This window comes from Pristiophorus japonicus, chromosome 1 (genome assembly GCF_044704955.1).
Source record: "Pristiophorus japonicus isolate sPriJap1 chromosome 1, sPriJap1.hap1, whole genome shotgun sequence".
NCBI lineage: Eukaryota > Metazoa > Chordata > Chondrichthyes > Pristiophoridae > Pristiophorus > Pristiophorus japonicus.
The window spans coordinates 232,618,807-232,641,552 of NC_091977.1; the positions used below are offsets into that span (position 1 = coordinate 232,618,807).

General features: G+C 42.8%; 1 protein-coding gene across 2 annotated transcripts in view; it reads right to left on the reverse strand.

Annotated features, from left to right (window-relative positions):
* smc2 (structural maintenance of chromosomes 2) overlaps nucleotides 1–22,746 on the reverse strand; it is a 68,930-nt gene that overhangs the window by 2,011 nt on the left and 44,173 nt on the right. For both annotated transcript variants that reach the window (XM_070887964.1, XM_070887975.1), the window contains 7 exons: nucleotides 19,113–19,306; nucleotides 18,181–18,324; nucleotides 17,901–18,095; nucleotides 15,230–15,430; nucleotides 13,891–14,007; nucleotides 12,810–12,970; nucleotides 8,523–8,670 (listed from right to left, as the gene is read on the reverse strand). In XM_070887964.1, coding sequence (XP_070744065.1) covers nucleotides 8,523–8,670; nucleotides 12,810–12,970; nucleotides 13,891–14,007; nucleotides 15,230–15,430; nucleotides 17,901–18,095; nucleotides 18,181–18,324; nucleotides 19,113–19,306 — 1,160 coding nt within the window. The remainder of the gene's footprint in view (nucleotides 1–8,522; nucleotides 8,671–12,809; nucleotides 12,971–13,890; nucleotides 14,008–15,229; nucleotides 15,431–17,900; nucleotides 18,096–18,180; nucleotides 18,325–19,112; nucleotides 19,307–22,746) is intronic.

A 22,746-nucleotide genomic window follows, 5' to 3' on the forward strand; every position in this document is an offset into this window, starting at 1 on the left:
TGCAGCACAGACAAAATAACTACCAAAGTAACTAGCTGCAGAATGAGAATGGAATTTCACTTGTGTTACAATGATAATTTACCTCTTCCATTCGCTGACTCCGATTCCCAAGATACAAGGCAGATTCAAGGGTTGGATGCAGTGCAGGAGATAATTACAAGGCTTACAAGTGTTACAGGTCTGAGTTGTCAGGAAAAATTGAAGAAATGTGGGCTTTCAGAAGCTATGGAGAAGTGATCTTATAGAAATAAATACAATAGTAAATAGTATGGAAAATCACTACCTTAAATTGAGGGAGTAGAACAAGGGGACAGAGGTTCAAACGAGTAAAAGATAAATTTAGGATTGGTGTCAATGAGCTCTTCTCCTTATAGAGTGATCAAGATCCAAGATAGAATAGTGGAGGCAAAACAAAACTGAAGACATTTAAGAACCAACCTGAATGTTGCAAGGGGGAGATTTTACGGTCTTTTGGATGGATGAACTAAGATGGGCTGAATGGCCTTTCTCATCCATAATTATATCATGACCAGCTATCAGGTCTTCACAGCAGGAAAAAACACATATGGCAATGGTCATCTTCCATCTGAACTTTCCTTTTTTTTAATCCTTCTAAGTTCCAAATTTCCTCTAGTCTCTCCCCTCCCCCCCCAACCAATAAAAATCACATCAGTGACCAGCAGTTCTTCCCCACCCACTTTATCAATTTTTTAACTACCCCAGAATTCACAAGGTAGTTACAGATGAGGATGGCCAGTTGGCCCATATTAGATTAACCATCCAGGAAGGTCTGAAGATCTCCCCTGTTCAGCCCCCAATTATTGCTCAAACAATTCCAGGGTTTCTGCCTTTTCCTCAGCCTGGAAGTCGATTCCATAAGTTGATCCAAAGAAGACCTAAATTTACTTTTTTTTTTTAAAAACTAGTTTCTATCCAGGTCTCCGTGTCTTACTCTCACTATTTAACAAAGTAATATTTCAGATTTTCCTTTTCTACAAGACTTCCCCTTGGACACCCACTTTCCAGGCTACAAAAAGAAACCTAACTTGCATTTATATAGCACCTTTAACGTAGTAAAACATCGCAAGAAGCTTCACAGAAACATAATCAGACAAAAATTGACACGAGCCATCGAAGCCCAAGTTTTCCAGTCTTTTCTCACAATGCCGAGCTTTGCCACCAACAACCAACCTGGTGGCACTCCTCCAGCACTCCATCGCTCAAATATTTTTCCTTGTGTCTTAGCAACCAGAAACAGATGCTGACCAGAAAACTATATAGTTTGATCATGATTTGGACTCCGGCATGGACTCGATAGGCCGAATGGCCTTCTTCTGTGCCATAATGACTATGAATTGTACGTTACTGTTTCAGCCAAGTAGTTCAACGTATTGTTGGATTTATTGATTGCTGCTCTACATTGGTTGGACACATTGAGCTCCAGTTTACAAAGATTCCCAAGTCTCTTTCAGCTTCATCCTTAGCCACTGCAACTCCATTCACAGTTGCTTCTTTGCCTAAAGCATCGAGATTTGTTGAGATATTAGCCCGTAATTTGCCGTCAGTGATGATGCAATGGCGATCGCCACTGACCTCGAAGAAAGCTGCCCACAGAGATCTCGCAATCTCTGTGGCAAGAACTATGGTTTTTCGCATAGTCATCAACATCATAGGCAGTCCCTCGGAGTCGAGGATGACTTGCTTCCACACTAGAAATGAGTTTTCAGGTGACTGAAGAGTCCAATGCGGGACCTACAGTCTGTCACAGGTGGGGCAAACGGTGGTTGAAGGAACAGGCGAGTGGGGTGCCTGGGTTGCCATGCGCTCCTTCCGCTGTCAACCCTTGGCTTCAGCTTACTCTCGTCGAAGAGAATCAAGGTGTTCAGCGCCTTCCCGGATGCTTTTCCTCCATGTTGGGTGGTCTTGGGCCAGGGATTCCCAGGTGTCGGTGGGAATGTTACATTTTTTCAAGGAGGCTTTGAGGGTGTCCTTGAAGCGTTTCCTCTCCCTACCTGAGGCTCGCTTGCCGTATCGGAGCTCCGAGTAGAGCACTTGTTTTGGGAGTCTTGTGTCAGGCATGCGGACGATGTGGCCCATCCAACGGAGTTGATAGAGTGTGGTCAGTGCTTCGATGCTGTGGATATTGGCCTGAGCGAGGACACAGATGTTGGTGCGCCTATCCCGTCAATGGATTTGCAGGATCTTGCGGAGGCAGCGATGGTAGTACTTCTCCAGTTTTGAGGTGCCTGTTGTACATAGTCCATGTCTCTGAGCCATATAGGAGGGCAGGTATTACTACTCCTCTGTAGACCATGAGCTTGGTGCCGGGTTTGAGGTCCTGGTCTTCAAACACCATCTTCCTCAGGCGACCGAAGGCTGCACTGGCACACTGAAGGCGATGTTGGACCTCGTCGTCTATGTCTGCCCTTATTGACAGTAGACACCCAAGGTATGGAAAATGGTCCACGTTGTCCAAGGCCTTGTCGTGGATTTTGATAACCGGGGAGCAGTGCTGTGTGGCGGGAGCAGGTTTGTAGAGGTCCTTTGTCTTAGATGTTTAGTGTAATGGCCCATGCTCTCATACACTTCGGTGAAGGTGTTGATGATGGCTTGGAGTTCGTCATCCGAGTGTGCATAGACGCAGGCGTTGTCTGTGTACTGTAGTTCGGTGATGGAGGCTGGGACGATCTTCAATATGGCCTGGAGGCGGCGGAGGTTGAACAGATTCCCGTTTGTCTTGTAATTTAGCTCCACTCCAGCAGGGAGCATTGCAGCAAGGAAGATCGAGAAGAGTGTTGGTGTGATGACGGAGCCCTGCTTGACCCCGGTCCGAAAGTGGAATGGGTTTGTGGTGGATCCATTGGTCAGGATCGCGGCTTGCAGGCGGAGAATGGTGACAAACTTTTCAGGGCAGCCGAATCTGAGGAGGATGCTCCATAATCCCTCACGGTTGAGTGTCGAAGGCTTTTGCGAGGTCGAAGGCGGCCATATACAAGGATTGGTGTTGTTCCCTGCATTTCTCTTGAATCTGCCGCACAGTGAAGATCATGTCCATTGTGCCCCTTAGTGGGCGGAATCCGCATTGCAACTCTGGGAGGAGTTCTTCAGCCACATGAAGGCAGCGATTCAGAAGGATTCTTGTGATAACTTTCCTGGTGGTTGACAGTAGGGAGATTCCTCTAAGTACAGCAGTCTGACTTGTCATCTTTCTTGAAGATGGTCACGATTACAGCATCTCTGAGGTATCCTGGCATGATCTCTTCCTTCCAGATAAGAGAGGTGGTCATGGATCCACGCCAGTCATGCTTCTCGCCATGTTTTAGTGCTTCAGCGGGGATTCCATCTGCTCCTGATGACTTGTTGTTCTTCAGTTGTCGGATGGTGTTTTCAACCTCGTGCTGGGCTGGGGTTGTGCTGAGATGGTAGCGGGTGGCATGGTCAAGAACACTTACGTCGAAGACAGAATCTCGGTTGAGGAGATCCTTGAAGTGCTCCTTTCAGCGGGCACTGATTGCCTTTCTGTCCTTGGTGAGCACCTCTCCGTTCTTGGCCAGTAGTGTGGTAGGGCCCTGGGTACTTGGGCCATAGGTCGTCTTGTTTGCGCTGAAGAATCCTCGCACATTGTGGCTGTCAGCTAGCTGCTGGATTTCTTGAGCTTTCTCCACCCACCATTTGTTCTTTAGGTCGCAGGTTTTCTGTTGGACCTTGACCTTCAGACGCCTGTAGAGATGCTTTCTTACCCTCAAGTTATGTTGCTGCTTCAAGTCCAAGAATGCCTTGTGCTTGTGGCATATTAGTTCCTGGATCTCCTGGTCGTTCTCGTCGAACCAGTCTTGGTGTTTCCTGGTCGAATGACCGAGCATCTCTTCGCAGGTGCTGGTTATGGAAGCCTTGCGGGTTGACCAGGCACTGAACACTCTGCGTCTCTGGAAGTCGTCAGGTTGGTCGCGAGGCGCTGGCTGAATAGGGCTTTCTTTGCAGGATCTTTGAGTGCACTGGCATTGATTTTCCTGCAGCATTGTTTCTGCTGCCATCACTATTTTGGGGCAATGTTGATGACAGAGCGCATTAGGCGGTGGCCCGTCCAGCAGTTGTCAGCTTCTGTCATGGTGCAGGTGATGCGCACGTCTTTGCTGTCCCGCGCTCAGACAATGACGTAGTCTAGCAGATGCCAGTGCTTGGAGCGAAGGTGTCCTTCTGACGGAACAGGGTATTGGTTATGACGAGGCCGTGTTCTAAGCGTTTTGTCAGGAAGAGGGTGCCATTGGAGTTGGCTTTCCCTACCCACTCGCTGCCGATCACACCTCTCCAGAGATCAGTGTCCTTTCTGACTCTGGCGTTGAAGTTGCCAAGGAGAATCAGTTGATCACTCGTTGGGACTCGGGACAGGGATTGTTCGAGGGGATTCTTAGCATAGTGCTGTAGTGATGTCATCAAGCTGTCTAAACAGCCAATCACATTGAATAATTCTCAGACAGTAAACCAGGAACTGAAAATCACCGATTATCTGCGCTTTTTAAAGTGCAGATTTGTTAGAGAGCAAAATAAAGATTGGGACATACACAAGGGGTTAAGATAGAAGCTGAAATACCATGGGGAAAAAAAACTTCAAAAGATTGTAAAAAAATTAAAAATTACAATTAAAAAAAATTATTATTATGATGGGGAAATGTGACATTCCACGAATATAAAAATTAAAATTTTCAGAATGGTTGTTTAGTAATCAATACACTGTTAAATCCCCAGTTATACCTATTCCAAAAAGGCTTAGCATTTAGGGGTGTTTAACAGTGATAGCAGCGCAGAAAAGCTCAACTTTCATCAGTTCCACTGATTACCGGCTATGGAAGGTGGGGCCCACAACGCAGCCTGTGTCGGAGCAGTGAATCACTGACCGCAACTTCAGGATTTCTGTGCTTAGATGTGCACGTGCTAAATCCTGAAGTTACGGTCAGTTTCAGAGGGGTAATGATGGCGAACTCTGACAGTTTGCTGTCATTACCTACCGCAAAATCCGGGCCATTACCTCTGGTAACTCAACGAGGCAGGTCCACGTGTGAACCTTGACAGTGAGTGTTGGCAGGCTATTCAATTGCCGAGTCATCCTTCCTCATCCAACATCTTGACATGCATTGCCAGCAGTTTTCTGGACGATTAGCAGCAAGAATCTTGGGCAATTTTAAATCCTCAACCCAGTGACACGGAGACTAATTGAAACACCTAACCATGCGCTCTGACCGAGATCAGGTAACTAAACATGGACGCGAAAATCAAACCTGGGACTTTCCTGCTCAGCTATTGAACTCAGTTTGCAGATGACACTAAGCTGGGTGGCGGTGTGAGCTGTGAGGAGAATGCTTAAAAGGCTGCAGGGTGAGTTGGACAGGTTAGGTGAGTGGGCAAATGCATGGCAGATGCAGTATAATGTGGATAAATGTGAGGTTATCCACTTTGGTGGAAAAAACAGGAAGGCAGATTAGCTGAATGGTGACAGATTAGGAAAAGGGGAGGTGCAACGGGACCTGGGTGTCATGGTACATCAATCATTGAAAGTTGGCATGCAGGTACAGCAGGCGGTGAAGAAGGCAAATGGCATGTTGGCCTTCATAGCAAGAGGATTTGAGTATAGGAGCAGGGAGGTCTTACTGCAGTTGTACAGGGCCTTGGTGACACCACACCTTGAATATTGTGTTCAGTTTTGGTCTCCTAATCTGAGGAAGAACATTCTTGCTATTGAGAGAGTGCAGCGAAGGTTCACCAGACTGATTCCCAGGATGGCAGGACTGACATATGAAGACTGGATCGACTAGGCTTATATTCACTAGAATTTAGAAGAATGAGAGGGCATCTCATAGAAACATATAAAATTCTGATGGGATTGGACAGGTCAGATGCAGGAAGAATGTTCCCGATGTTGGGGAAGTCCAGAACCAGGGGTCACAGTCTAAGGGTAAGGGGTAAGCCATTTAGAACAGAGATGAGGAGAAACTTCTTCACTCTGTAAATTGTGAACCTGTGGAATTCTCTACCACAGAAAGTTGTTGAGGCCAGTTCGTTAGATATATTCAAAAGGGAGCTAGATGTGGCCCTTACAGCTAAAGGGAACAACGGGTATGGAGAGAAAGCAGGAATGGGGTACTGAAGTTGCATGATCAGCCATGATCATATTGAATGATGGTGCAGGCTCGAAGGGCTGAATGGCCTACTCCTGCACCTATTTTCTATGCAAAATTCAGCTGTTCCTCAATTGCTGAGCTGATTAAAGTAATGAACAACAGAGGTATGCAGGAAGGTTCCATATTCAAGTATATATAGTAGCATATTTAAATGTGATGTTCCCACTGTCAAACAGCCCAACGACACTCAAAATAACACTTGTGCAACTGGGGGCTTCAGGCACACATGGAACATTGCCTCAGCAAGGAATCAATGTTTCAGGAATGGGAGGGGAGATAAGGGAAGAGGAATACGGTGAAGGAGGCAACAGCGGGGAGAGGAGAAGGAAAGGAGCAGAGAAAATGGGAGCAAGAGAGGAAGTAAACTAGCACGAAATATAAAAGTAGATAACAAGAGTTTCTATAGGTATAAAAATCAAAAAAGAGTGGCTAGAGTAAATGTTGGTCCTTAGAGGACGAGACCGGGGAATTAGTAATGGGTAACATGGAGATGGCAGAAACACTGAACAAATATTTTGCATCAATCTTTACGATAGAGGACACTAATAATATTCCAACAGTGGATAGTCAAGGGGCTATAGGGGGGAGGAACTTAACACAATCACAATCACTAAGGAGGTGGTACTCAGTAAGATAATGGGACTAAAGGCAGATAAATCCCCTGGACCTGATGGCTTGCATCCTAGGGTCTTAAGAGAAGTAGCAGCAGGGATAGTGGATGCATTGGTTGTAATTTACAAAAATTCCCTGGATTCTGGGGAGGTCACAACAGATTAGAAAACTGCAAATGTAACACCCCTATTTAAAAAAGGAGGCAGACAAAAAGCAGGAAACTATAGACCAATTAGCCTGACATCTGTGGTTGGGAAAATGTTGGAGTCCATTATTAAAGAAGCAGTAGCAGGACATTTGGAAAAGCAAAATTTGGTCAGGCAGAGTCAGCATGGATTTATGATGGGGAAGTCATGTTTGACAAATTTGCTAGAATTCTTTGAGGATGTAACGAACAGGGTGGATAAAGGGAACCAGTGGATGTGGTGTATTTGGACTTTCAGAAGGCATTTGACAAGGTGCCACATAAACAGTTACGGCACAAGATAAAAGTTCACAGGGTTGGGGATAATATATTAGCTTGGATAGAAGGTTGGCTAACGAACAGAAAACAGAGAGTCGGGCTAAATGATTAATTCTCAGGTTGGTAATCAGTAACCAGTGAGGTGCCGCAGGGATCAGTGCTGGGACCCCAAATATTTACAATCTATATTAACGACTTGGAGGAAGGGACCGAGTGTAACATAGCCAAGTTTGCTGACGATACAAAGATGGGAGGAAAAGCAATGTGTGAGGAGAACACAAAAAATCTGCAAAAGGACAGACAGGCTAAGTGAGTGGGCAAAAATTTGGCAGATGGAGTATAATGTTGGAAAACGTGAGATCATGCACTTTAGTCGAAAAAAATCAAAGAGCAAGTTATTATTTAAATGGAGAAAGATTGCAAAGTACTGCAGTACAGCGGGACCTGGGGGTACTTGTGCATGAAACACAAAAGGTTAGTATGCAGGTACAGCAAGTGATCAGGAAAGCCAATGGAATCTTGGCCTTTATTGCAAAGGGGATGGAGTATAAAAGCAGGGAAGTCTTGCGACAGTTGTACAGGGTATTGATGAGGCCACACCTGGAATACTGCATGCAGTTTTGGTTTCCATATTTACAAAAGGATATACTTGCTTTGGAGGCAGTTCAGGGAAGGTTCACAAGGTTGATTCCAGAGATGAGGGTGTTGACTTATGAGGAAAGGTTGAGTAGGTTAGACCTCTACTCATTGGAATTCAGAAGAATGAGAGGTGATCTTCTCGAAACGTATAAGATTATGAGGGGGCTTGACAAGGTGGATGCAGAGAGGATGTTTCCGCTGATAGGAGAGACTAGAAGTAGAAGGCATAATCTTAAAATAAGGGGCCGCCCATTTAAAACTGAGATGAGGAGAAATTTCTTCTCTCAGAGGGTTGTGGATCTGTGGAATTCACTGCCTCAGGGAGCTGTGGAAGCTGCGACATTGAATAAATTTAAGACAGAAATGGAGTGTTTCTTAAACGATAAGGGAATAAGGGGTTATGGAAAGCGGGCGGGGAAGTGGACCTGAGTCCATGATCGGATCAGCCATGATCGTATTAAATGGCGGAGCAGGCTTGAGGGGCCGTATGGCCTACACCTGCTCCTATTTCTTATGTAAGGGAATAGGAATTGTAGGATGCAACTGGCAAGTTGTTTAAAATTAAATTCAGGTCACATCAAACTTTTAACTGGTCTTCTCATTTCTTTTTACATTAACTGTACACAACATACCTGGGAGTGCTGGAAATGTGTTCGCAACATCTGTCCAATGTTCTGGGTATGAGAGAGGTCCAGGGCTGCATCTACTTCATCCAGAATATAAATTGGAGCAGGTTTGAACAGCAACATGGCCAGGATCAGAGACAGAGCCACCAGCGACCTACGGATTATAAATGCAGAACAAATCACATTCTGTTAGTACAATAGAACCTAAACGAAAAAAATCAGTTGTCCATAGATTTGAACAGATCAAATATTAACTAAATATGCATCTCTTCTCAATCAAATCCCAGCCATTGCTTATTTCATAAGCCTTGGTTAGGGTTGGCAAAAGGTCCTTTTTCTACTATTTAACAGTGCTAATTTGCTTGAATCATTTTGACTTGATATGGCATGACATTGCATCAAAGAGTAAATTATGGGCAAAATACTTGCAATTTTAAAAAGTCTTTATATTACTGCAATAGCGACTTTAAAAAAAAAATTATGACATAAGGAAGGATATACTGGCTTTGGAGGGGGTGCAGAGACGATTCACTAGGCTGATTCCGGAGATGAGGGTGTTACCTTATGATGATAGATTGAATAGACTGGGTCTTTACTCGTTGGAGTTCAGAAGGATGAGGGGTGATCTTATAGAAACATTTAAAATCATGAAAGGGATAGACAAGATAGAGGCAGAGAGGTTGTTTCCACTGGTAGGGGAAACAAGAACTAGGGGGCACAGCCTCAAAATACGGGAGAGCTAATTTAAAACCGAGTTGAGAAGGAATTTCTTCTCCCAGAGGGTTGTGAATCTGTGGAATTCTCTGCCCAAGGAAGCAGTTGAGGCTAGCTCATTGAATGTATTCAAGTCACAGAGAGATAGATTTTTAACCAATAAGGGAATTAAGGATTATGGGGAAAGGGCGGGTAAGTGGAGCTGAGTCCACAGCCAGATCAGCCATGATCTTATTGAATGGCGAAGCAGGCTCGAGGGGCTAGATGGCCTACTCCTAGTCCTAATTCTTATGTTCTTATGACCTGACACCATAAGCATATCTAATATTTTTCAAAAATTGATCTGAAAAATCAATTGTTGAAATATGCATCTACACCACGTAATGGACAACTGAAAAAAGTAGAAGGATTTAACAGAAAAAAGTACTGGGTACAGAAAAAATTGGAAGTTTGGCCCCCTCACATGGTAGGTGATACTGTGACCTTGGAAAAAGTTCAGAGGAAATTCAAGAGAATGATTCCCAGCTGAAAGAACTTTATTCATATAGGCTTAAAGACCCTATATTTACTCTAGAGTGGCGTAGACTTAGATAGAGATAATGAAAAGGCTGGCTTGCATGCTTATTGATAGAGTATTCCAGTTTGACAGATTGGGGAGGACATGGGGACATGTATTTAAACTACTCAAAGTAGAAACAGACGAGCGGTTCTTCTATTCCCAGAGAGTAATGTGTTGCCGGCTGGTGAGGTGGGTGCAGTCTCTCTGCCTTCAAGAGGGAGCTGAACCGGTTTCTGACTGGGGCAGAAATCGCATCATATTGAAGGCAAGTGGATTAATAAATAACAAACAAAATATCTAAGTGCTCTCCGGGACTGGTCTGAGGTCAAAGGGGAATTTTTCAAAGTTTGTTTTCTCCCTTATTGGCCCTGGGTTTCTTGCTTGTTTTTTTCCCCACTCCTGGGAGATTACATGGCTGCAGGGGGATAGGAAACGTCCAATTGCAATGCTCCAGATATCAGGAATGTGAGGCAGGCTTGATGGACCTGTTGGTCTTTTCCTGCCTGTTATTTTTGTATGAAAACAACTTGATTTGTATAGTGCCTTTAACGTAGTGAAACATCCCAAGGCGCTTCACAGGAATATTATGAGACAAAAAGTTTGACACCGAGCCACATAAGGAGAAATTAAGGCAGATTGGTCAAAGAGGTAGGTTTTAAGCAGCCTCTTAGATGAAATAGCAGCACATTTGGAAAGCAGTGACTGGATCGGTCCAAGTCAACATGGATTTATGAAAGGGAAATCATGCTTGACAAATCTTCTAGAATTTTTTGAGGTTGTAACTGGTACAGTGGACAAGGGAGAACCAGTGGATGTGGTGTATTTGGACTTTCAAAAGGCCTTTGACAAGGTCCCACACAAAAGATTGGTGTGCAAAATTAAAGCACATGGTATTGGGAGTAGTGTACTGACATGGATAGAGAACTGGTTGGCAGACAGGAAACAGAGAGTCGGGATAAATGGGTCCTTTTCAGAATGGCATGCAGTGACTAGTGGGGTACCGCAGGGCTCAGTACTGGGACCCCAGCTATTTCCAATATACATTAACGATTTGGATGAGGGAATTGAGTGTAATATCTCCAAGTTTGCAGACGACACTAAGCTGGGTGGCGGTATGAGCTGTGAGGAGGATGCCAAAAGGTTGCAGGGTGATTGGACAGGTTAGGTGAGTGGGCAAACGACTGGCAGATGCAGTATAATGTGGATAAATGTGAGGTTATCCACTTTGGTGGCAAAAACACGAAGGCAGATTATTATCTGAATGGCGGCAGATTAGGAAAAGGGGAGGTGCAACGAGACTTGGGTGTCATGGTACATTAGTCATTGAAAGTTGGCATGCAGGTACAGCAGGCGGTGAAGAAGGCAAATGGCATGTTGGCCTTCATAGCTAGGGGATTTGAGTATAGGAGCAGGGAGGTCTTACTGCAGTTGTACAGGGCCTTAGTGTGGCCTCACCTGGAATATTGTGTTCAGTTTTGGTCTCCTAATCTGAGGAAGGACATTCTTGCTATTGAGGGAGTGCAGTGAAGGTTCACCAGACTGATTCCCGGGATGGCAGGACTGACATATGAGGAGAGACTGGATCGACTGGGCTTGTATTCACTGGAGTTTAGAAGGATGAGAGGGGTCCTCATAGAAACATATAAAATTCTGATGGGACTGGACAGGTTAGATGCAGGAAGAATGTTCCCGATATTGGGGAAGTCCAGAACCAGGGGACATAATCTAAGGATAAGGGGTAAGCCATTTAAGACTGAGATGAGGAGAAACTTCTTCACTCAGAGTTGTTAACCTGTGGAATTCCCGATCGCAGAGAGTTGTTGAGGCCAGTTCGTTAGATATATTCAAGCGGGAGGTAGATATGGCCCTTACAGCTAAAGGGATCAAGGGGTATGGAGAGAAAGCGGAAAAGGGGTACTGAGGTGAATGATCAGCTTTGATATTGAATGGTGGTACAGACTCGAAGGGCCAAATGGCCTACTTCTGCACCTATTTTCTATGTTTCTATGTTAAAGGAGGAAAGCGAGGTAGAGGGGTTTAGACAAGGAATTATCAGGGCCCAATCAGGGTTCCTATTCCCGAGTGCTATCCAGTGACCCCCACTGTAACATACATGTTAGACGAGAATAAGGTAGACTCAGTTGGGATGCTGCCCCCAGCCAACTTACTATTGAGTCCCTAGGCAATAAGTTGGGGTAACAACAATTCTCTCAACAGTGGGGGAGAATTCCACTCTCACTATTTCCACTGGGTGGCGTCAGTCTCTCAAACTTCAGCTCTCTGTTTACAACCAGAGAAGTTTCCAGGTGCACAAGATCCGTTGCCAACTTCATTACCTCATCCTTTCTATATTTTTCTTTTAAACTGCCTGATCTCTTGTCTTGGACACTAATTTTGTAACATAATTCAAATGAGGATTACTGGAATTTCAACACATGGATGTGGGAGCAGAATGGGGGCAACTGCTGGCTGGTTTACCTTGGCATTACTTCTGGGAGTTTTTTTTAAGAAAAAAGGTGAATTTGTTTTCAAAGTAACAATATAAAAAGCTCACCTTCTGAAGGGAAATTACGGATGGGCAATACATGCTGGCCTTACCAGCAACCCCCACATTCCATGAACGAATAATAAAAAAAGAATTTGAGAACACGATGATGGGTTAACTGGAATTTGTAAGCAGAGGAAAATTATGGTCTCATACCAATTCTAGCACATAGATCTGCCTGCATGAATGGAGATATGCAGTATACCCATGTCTCTTCCAGAATTGTGGCCAAGTTGATGCTTATAGTCCAGGCTCACAAGAATGCTGGCTAGGTAGATGGCAAATCTTTATAGCATTCTTAAACAGAAATGACAGCAATTATTGATAGTACATTACTGAGGGGGAAAACTTAGGTTTATAGATAAAAGAAAGCTACTGGTAAGCAAGGCACTAGAGCTGCAAATTGAGGGGGGGGGGAGCATTTACATTAAAAGCTAGTTAATATCCAGAAATCTAATAAAAAAGAGAGACAGACCTTTGACCGCCACTAAGTTCAGTGAGATTGTCCTTCCAGGCATCTCCAAGGGCTACTTTGAATTCAAGTCCATCTAGAATAGTCTTGCCCTCAGGAGGAACCAACATGGCATTTGCCCCAGGAAGCAGTGTGGAGAAAATGGAGCCAAAATCTGTGTTTACCTAAATTAAATAAAAAGTTAACTTGGATTACATGAATTACTACATCAGCCAATATACCAGGGTCAAGGTACATTAGTTAAAATGAACTTGTTCTGTTAGCTACACATCAAGTTGTGTATTCTGCTCAGTCACAAACTGATTAGCAAATTAATTCAGTACCTCCACTTCTTTACAGATTTATGGACTTCAGAAGTCAATAACAGTCTATAGGTGCAGGCCACAGTCACCTGAACTAAATAGGACATGTCTCGACATGTGAAAAATGTACTAAAAATATCACTGCAATGTTTTAGCATTTTTTGTAAATCATTTTAGAAGGAAAGGATTTTGGGACTGAGTTATATCCAAGGGTTGTGTTTTAAAACAGTGAATTCACACAGGTTAAAAAAAAGGGCACAGGCATTGAAGTTGTATATTAAAGTCCACAGGTACAATTTGAGGAATATCACAACTCTCAGTCTATTCCAAACTGAAAGTCAATTGTCTTATTCCAGGCCCCTTAGCCAGGATGGTTCCCATTTATTTTGAGAACAGATGTCTTTTTTAAAGCTACACCCTAAATGGAAAGGGGGAGAGGAGCGAAGAGCAGGATAAGAAGGGAGGGGGGGAAAAGTAGCTGCTTTTTAAAAATTGGTCAACCACCAACTAGTCAGGATCACACAATATTAATGGCTGAAGATTGTCCCTGCAAATTCCAAGGTGGTTTGGGAACTTCAGTCTGGGACAACTGACTAGTTAATACTAGGCCTAACTTTGTTATTGGTTGACATTTAAGACAACAAGCTGTATTACTTTAGCTTTCAATAGCAGGTTTATTCACTATATTTCTGCTCATTGTGCCTTATATATTCCAGATCTTCAAGAACAAAAAAAACCTTCCCTCCCCACAAAAAACTGTTGAGATATAAATGAGTGTTTACCTGTTTCCATGCAACATTCAAAGCTTCATTTTTCTTTTTATCCAGCTCTTCAATAGTTGAAAGAATTTTTGACTTGTCATTTTTAACTATTCTCTTTTTCTTCATCAAATCATTGTACTGTAAACAAGCATAAAGGGAGCCCACTCAAATTTCATGAACGTTTCTCACATCCAATTGCACCTTTCATGCACACATCAATAATTGGACGTTCAAGACTGGCATCTGCAGTTTTCATCAAGGCTGTTTTATAAATGAACATCCGTGACGACATTGATGTTAATTAACTTCATACTTGATTATTGCCTATCATGATGGTGAAAGTTACTCACAGGGTCACATAGGTGAACTTCAGTATAGGAGTGAATACAATCCTCGGTCACTTCAATAGGAAACCCACACATAATAGTAAATGGCACACACACACTAGAATTATGTAGGAGTTAGGGACTCCCTTACAGATTCCCCTACAGGAATACTCCCGCGCTCTGCTTACAGTGTTCTCTGGCAGCCTTTTGTGTCCTATGGGTTATTTGTTTATAACAAAACAAATACTCAGTGGGGGATGCCAAGACAGGAAGTGAAACAAACACAGAACTGTTCCAAACACCATGGGACAGATGTGTTGCAAAACAACCCCCAAAACATTCACTCCCTCAACCCAAAAATATACATGGCTCCGATGAAGCTCTGTAATTACTATGTTAGAAAAGAAAAACAGCTGCAGGGGACTGATGTCGGAGTGCATGCACATCATTCCTTGCACTTAATCATTGAAATGCTCCTTTAATAGCAGAACTAGCGAAACATACCCGCTTATGGAATAACATATCACATCATTGGCAGTGCATTACAAAAAGCTCTTTCATGCGAAACAGTCGAGTTACCTATAAGCTCCTACAATGCACAGGCTGTTCAATACCATATAATATTATCTTTGTTTCAGAGATATTTGTTCAAGATTAAATGCAATGCTAGAGAACCCAAATAATTTACATTTAGAGCCGACTTAAGGTGCTTTTATAGTAACGGTGCAGCAGACCAAGGAAAAATAGTTCTCCCACTGTCAACTGCACTAACCGACTTGCAGGGAACAGAACATTGCAGAGAGGTTCAAAATCCTGGAAGTCCCTCCCTTCACCACACGGACTGCAACGATTTAAGGAGGCAGCTCACCACCACCTTCTCAAGGGCATTTAGGGATGGCAATAAAAGCTGGCCTTGCCAGCAATGCCCACATCCCAGGAATGAATATAAACAAAAACAAAAAAAATCATGTGGGTCTCCAAATCTGCTTTTGTTTCTTTTGCACTCTAGAAGAGATTTAAAAGTAAAGTCATACCCGCTCCTCTGCCTGGCTCAGCATGTTCATTGCCCTCACATTGACATTTTTGCCCAGTTTATCTTTTTTCTCCTGAAGCTTCTGCAGCCGCTGGCCTGCTTCTTTAGGACTGTTCGCTTTAAAATCATAGACCGTGTTGGCCTGGCCAAAGAGGTGTTTTTCAGAAGTAATCCACTCGTACTCTTTCAGCATTCTGGTCACCTGCACAATTTTTAAATAGGACAAGAAAAGGAAGAGAGTCATTGTGAAGACCAGCAGTCCAACTCCAACTTCTAATTAAGCAAATCCTACTAAACACTTGATTTGTGAAGAAAATAAGTCGTTTCCAGTTTAGGCAGATAACAACAAAATGCTGACTATTAAATGAAACTTATGAGAACACTTTCTTACTTTCTATGTTCAATTGTCTGTGCTCATTTGCACCAGGAGTGGAATTTGTAAATAATTTAAAACTCTTACACTTTCATTTAACCGAAAACTACCGATTTTTGGGTCAGCGTGTGGCTCTGGTGGGGCTAGTACCCGTGTAATTGCATGGGTGCTGACCCACCCAGGATTGCTAGGGTCTGTCTCATTTTAATAAAGATGCCAAGTTCCTCGCAGATTAGGCCTGGCACTGGGAGGTAGCCAAAGAGGGAAGGGGGCAGGAAATCATGCATCAGCAACTTTGTGATGGGAAACCTTTATAGCATATATCTACTTAAAGCACCAACACTCAGTTCTACTTCTCCGCCTTGTGCATTGACCACAGGCCTGTCGCAACTGTCTCAAATGGTCTTCCTCCAGCATATGGTCACCATATGGAGCCCTCGGATTCCCACAAACACCTATCTACACCTCCAGCCTCCTACCCCATCCAGCTTCCAAAGAGACAGAATCTTGATGCATTGGTCAATCCGGAGCGCAGCTTCATTTCCCATATCTGTTCAGTTTTACCTCTAACAGTCAGTGTCGACTATCTCTCCCCCTGAAACCCTAGCCCATACTTATGTCACAACTAAACTTCTCCAATACTGTCCTGGCCGACCTTCCCCTTTCCACTAACTACAAGTTACACTTGGGCACAGATCCTAATAGCTCCTGTCCTCACCAAATTGCATTGACTTGCTGTGCTTCAGCAAATTTATTGAAGTCCTCCTCACCATCAAATCCACTCAATGGCCTTGCTCCTTATCTCTAATCTCTAGCCCCGCCATCAAACGCACCCTCCGCCCTTCCAACACTGGCCTAATTGTTGCTCAACATATGTGCCTGCCTCTGGATTTATGCAAGTATACATGAGATCTTTCAATCTCTCTCTCAACCTCTTTTCACTCTGCTCTGTGCTTCACCCCCTCCCGACAGTCTTCCCTTTCCTCCTCAGCACACTCTTGCTATCCAACGTCCCGCGATATCTCTTTGTATGCAAGGAATGCTACATAAATGCAAGTTGTTGTTGGATAGTATTCCATGACTGCTTTGAAGAGGTTTTAAAACAGGTACAAGCATGGAAGAACATTGATAGCAGCCATTGGTTTGTGTTTTCCATAGAAAAATGGTCAAAATGGCCAAAACATTAATAATCCTACAAAATCATGCAGTGCCATGTAATAAAAATACAACTTTATTTAGTCACTATAAACCAGTGGGCCTATTTATTAATTCATTTGGACTTTCATATAGACCACCTGTTTCCCATGATTTTTAAGTATCAGTTGGATTATAAAAAAAAAGAAACAAACTGCTTGTAAAAGCCAGGTAAGGTGGTCAGAGAAGGGTGTTGTTGTCTGGAGCACCACAAACGTCAGTGCTTGAACCTCTATTGTTTTTGATCTATATAAATGACCTGGATGTAGAAACCAATTGTAAACTTGCTCAATTTGCATTCAACACCAAAGGGAGAACAGTGGGGATAGAGAATGCAGTTAAACAATTTGCCATGGATTTAGATCAGTTATGCAATTAGGTTGACAATTAGCAGTCACATTTTATGTAAAGTAGTGTATACTAGTTGTAAAAAAAATGAGCATAGTTATACAATGAAGGTAATAGAATTAGCATAGGAAGACTTGGATAGGAAACAGAGAATGACAACTAACTTGTCACCTTCAATGTGAAGACAATGTGGAAAGGTAAGTCATAAAGCATTGGAAGTGGAAATTTGCAAAGCTATACTGAAACTTTTGATCCATTATTCAGGCCACATTCAAATCACTGTGTATAATTTAGGTCACCATGCTTCTAAGCAACAGCATTTTCTGGAAAGCAGCTTGCATTTGGAACAGCTGTCTTGCCACGTTTCTTATAGACAGTGCCAGGGAAGCTGTGGCTTCTATATTAGTGCCAGTGTTTTGGACTCTATGGGAAAGTTGGAAGCAGAAATCAGCATCAGTGTGCAGAATTTGCACTCCAAGCAATTAGCTGAATCATAACCAGGAGGTCACTGGAAGTCTACTGTAGGACCGCCAACATTCCTTCAGGATAGCTAGAACAGACAACAATCATCTCACCAATCACGTGATACATACTCCATTCATTTTTGAACCCAGAACTTTGTAAACCCAAAGCAGCACCACTATCGATTTGCAATTGTATTAAGTGATAACCTCTCCATTACATGACTCGCTGAATGCATTATACTAGCTAAATGTTCAAACGATTATTAATTGTACACTTATTTTCTTGCACTTACTTTAGCAGCAGCGTCAGCAGTGTCACGTTTATGCTTATTAATGTTGTGTTCCAATTCCTGAATTTTCAACTGAGCTTCATTCTTCTGTTTTACTAATTCTGATATACAACTGTTTTTGATTTGAATCTCCTTATTCTGAGACTTAATGGCTTCTTTTTGTTTCGCCAGGTCATCCTGAGCCTTCTTCACAGCTTCCTAAAAGAAACAAGACATAATCAACTAGATCACATAGCCTCCTGTATGCGGATTATTTATAGTTTCCTATTTTAAATGTTAATACCTTATTATTTGCCACTTCTCCAGCCATGTTTTCAATCTGTTCTTTGTAAGATTTAATGGCTTCATCCACAGCCTCAATCTGCTGTTTATACCCAGTCTGCTCACGCTTCAGCTCTTCTAGTTCTAAAAGCAGAGCGTCCATTTCCTACAGATACAAAACACATAAACTAGCAACAGAGAGCAAAAGCCATGGGACAGATTTTCCTTTATTCTACCACACCTCATTTTGGAAGATGCATCACCTACACCCTGAATAAACATGCATTAAAAAGGACAAATAACTGGAACCAGCTTTTGTGACCTTTGGGAGTGGAAGTAAAACTGTGAAATTTTGAAATAAGTTTTGACAAATTCGCACTTTTTTTTGAGCAAACGACTCAATGGAAATTGTGGAATATCTAACTATTACCAGATGAACATTATTTTAGGCAAGCTACATGCTGTCAAAGGAAAGGATGCTGCAGCATTTTTGTATGACCTGCTCAAGTGGAGTCATAAAGCAAGCTGAAACATCTTTCAATTAGGCGTCCCTATGATTTTCAAAGTGGATGACTTTTGCTTTGGTATGCAGAACGTAACGTCTTAGAATCAGTATTCTCCTTCGCATCTAGTTTTAGTTCCCATTGCACGTTCCTCCCATCATCCACCTTCGCCATCTGAACAACCTGCTCACAGGGCATCGCTGATGCTGCTCTTGGGGACACAAGAGATGCCCAATCCAATTTTCTCTCCGCATCACGCAAAGGTGCACTAGTGAGCTCATTTTTTGTTGCAGAAATTACAGAAAAAATTTTCAGAACTGTGAAAGTTTCAATTTGCTGAGTCATTCCCCAACAGAATTTCACTTCACACAACACAACTGACCGACATCGTACTATCCAGAGACAAACTGGGGTTAAGAGAAACTACACAACTCATTGCAATGTTATGCACCTGCTGTTTTCCTTTTGTCTTCTTATTGGATATGTCCGCCTTTTTTTTGGCATCATCAAGCGTCTGCTGAGCTTCCTTCAGTTCCTTTTCCCTCTCAAACTCAGCATTTTTCATCTTGTTTTCCAAGATGTTGTACTTTTCTTCAGCCTTCTTTTGTACTTCTTTCGTTTTGTTAAGCGTCTCTTCGCACTCACCTAGAATTAAAGGAGAGAGAGCACAAGAACAACATCATTTTAAGCTCATGCCATGTAGTGCGACACATCTTAAGGTCTTAACTGTGCTCCATCACTTTTTATCACTTTTTGCAAATGACAAGCCAGCTGTCAGAAAGATTCTGGGAAATAAATTATGGAAAAAAGGTTTTGAAATGCAATAAAAGGCAGTTCCAAACACCATCAGGAAGTTATGTATCAAATACAATAGAGATAAGAAATCCAAAACTCAGAACTTTAGATGCAATAATAAATATACTTTTAAGAGATTCCCAAAGGCCAGAGCAGCAAATCCCAGCATTCATAATCAAGTGAGCAGATTAAAAACAGAATTCAGCCATGGAGCCAGGTTGACTGAAATGAACAGCTCTAACAAGGCTCTTAATGCTCCTTACACGGCCTCAAAGGTTGAGAGAATTTTGACTCTTTGAATACAGTACTGTACAAATAGCCAGCTTCAGTAAAGCATGCTCTTTGAATACGAGTACACTTGCAGGGTACACCATCACTGAATGAAACGTAGAAATATAGGAAATAGGTGCTGGAGTAGGCCATTCGGCCCTTTGAGCTTGCACCATCATTCAATATCATAGCTGATCATGCAACTTCAGTACCCCATTCCTGCTTTCTCTTCATACCCCTTGATCCCTTTAGCCGTAAGGGTCACATCTAACTCCCTTTTGAATATATCTAACGAGCTGGCCTCAACAACTTTGTGGTAGAGAATTCCACAGGTTCACAATTCTCTGAGTGAAGAAGTCCTAAATGGCTTACCCCTTATCCTTAGACTGTGACCCCTGGTTCTGGACTTCCCCAACATCTGGAACATTTTTCCTGCATCTAACCTGTCCAACCCTGTCAGAATTTTATATGCTTCTATGAGATCCCCTCTCATTCTTCTAAATTCTAGTGAATATAAGCCTAGTCGATCCAGTCTTTCTTCATATGTCAGTCCTGCCATCCCGGGAATCAGTCTGGTGAACCTTCGTTGCACTCCCTCAATAGCAAGAATGTCCTTCCTCAGATTTGGAGACCAAAACTGTACACAATATTCAAGGTGTGGCCTCACCAAAGCGCTGTACAACTGCAGTAAGACTTCCCTGCTCCTATACTCAAATCCCCTTGCTATGAAGGCCAACATGCCATTCGCCTTCTTCACCGCCTGCTGTACCTGCATGCCAACTTTCAATGACTGATGTACCATGACACCCAGGTCTCGTTGCACCTCCCCTTTTCCTAATCTGTCACCATTCAGATAATATTCTGCCTTCCTGTTTTTGCCACCAAAGTGGATAACCTCACATTTATCTACATTATACTGCATCTGCCATGCATTTTCCCACTCACCTAACCTGTCCAAATCACCCTGCAACCTCCTAGCATCCTCCTCACAGCTCACACTGCCACCCAGCTTAGTGTCATCTGCACACTTGGAGATATTACATTCAATTCCTTCGTCTAAATCATTAATGTATATTGTAAATAGCTGGGGTCCCAGCACTAAACCTTGAGGTACCCCACTAGTCACTGCCTGCCATTCTGAAAAGGACCCGTTTATTCCCAACTCTTTGCTTCCTGTCTGCCAACCAGTTTCTCTATCCACATCAATACATTACCCCCAATACCATGTGCTTTAATTTTGCACACTAATCTCTTGTGTGGGACCTTGTCAAAAGCCTTTTGAAAGTCCAAATACACCACATCCACTGGTTCTCCCTTGTCCACTCTACTAGTTACATCCTCAAAAAATTCTAGAAGATGTGTCAAGAATGATTTTCCTTTCATAAATCCATGCTGACTTGGACTGATCCTGTCACTGCTTTCCAAATGCGCTGCTATTACATCTTTAATAATTGATTCCAACATTTTCCCCACTACCGATGTCAGGCTGACCGGTCTATAATTCTGTTTTCTCTCTCCCTCCATTTTTAAAAAGTGGGGTTACATTAGCTACCCTCCAATCCATAGGAACTGATCCAGAGTCTATAGAATGTTGGAAAACGACCACCAATGCATCCACTATTTCCAGGGCCACTTCCTTAAGTATGAAGGCCTATTCCGTGCCCCCCGCGCCCCCCCCCGTCCGCCACACACACACACACACACACACAACTTTATCGGCTTCTATTCCCACCCTTTCTAGAGCTGCTATATAATTTTCCATCAATATGTAACTCGTCCAACTTTGTAGATTGCACGTTACAAGATGCTTCCTACTTTTAGCTCCAATTGTGCAATGAGCCATATTTCTGCAATAACTATCAATATTCTTGCTAGTTTTGCATAGCTGTAACTCGAGTACTTTATTTTTGATGCTCATTAATTTCCTTTTGGTTTGTATTTGAGAAGTTTACAGTTAAGTTTCTGTATCCAGGTCATTTATGCCGATTAGAAACTGATCCCTGGGGAACTCCGCTCAACATCTTCCCCCAGTTTGATATTACAATTCTCACGAGTACTCATACTTTTTTAAAACCAACTTCTTATACAGTACCATGCACCACACTAGATGTTATTTTTTAAGTTTAATTGGAAGTTTTTCTACAAGGAGCCTCATTAAAAATTTTTTTAAAGTTCAGCTGTGGCACAGTGGTAGCACACCCGTGTCTGAGTCAGAAAGTTGTGGGTTCAAGTCCCACTCCAGAGATTGGAGCACAAAATCTAGGCTGACACTCCAGTGCAATACTGAGGGAGTGCTGCACTGTCGAAGGTGCCATCCTTCGGATGCGACATTAAACTGCATTAAGTTCTATCTGGTGTCCCTGGCCAATATTTATCCCTCAACCAACATCACTAAAACAGATTATCTGGTCATTATCACATTATTAAACAGGACATTTTCGGGTTGGCAGGCTGTAACTAATGGGGTACCGCAAGGATCAGTGCTTACGCCCCAGCTATTTACAATCTATCTATATCAATCACTTAGATGAGGGGACTGAGTGCAATGTACCCAAATTTGATGATACAAAGTTAGGTGGGAAAGTAAGCTGTGAGGAGGATACAAAGATGCTGCAAAGGGATATAGACAGGTTAAGTAAGTGGGCAAGAACATGGCAGATGGAATATAATTATGGAGAAGTGTGAAGTTATTCACTTTGGTAAGAAAAATATTGAAGCAGAATATTTTTTAAATGGCAAGGGACTGGAAAATGCTGGTATTCAGAGGGACCTAGGTGTCCTTGTACATGAATCACAGAAAGTTAACATGTACATACAGAAAGCACTTAGGAAAGCAAATGGTATGTTAACCTCTAATACAAAGGGATTGGAGTACAAGAGTAAAGAAGTTTTATTACAATTATATAGGCCTTGATGGGACTACAGCTGGAGTACTGTACAGTTTTGGTATCCTTACCTAAGGAAGGATATGCTTGCCATAGAGGGACTACAACAAAGGCTCACGAGACTGATTGCTGTTG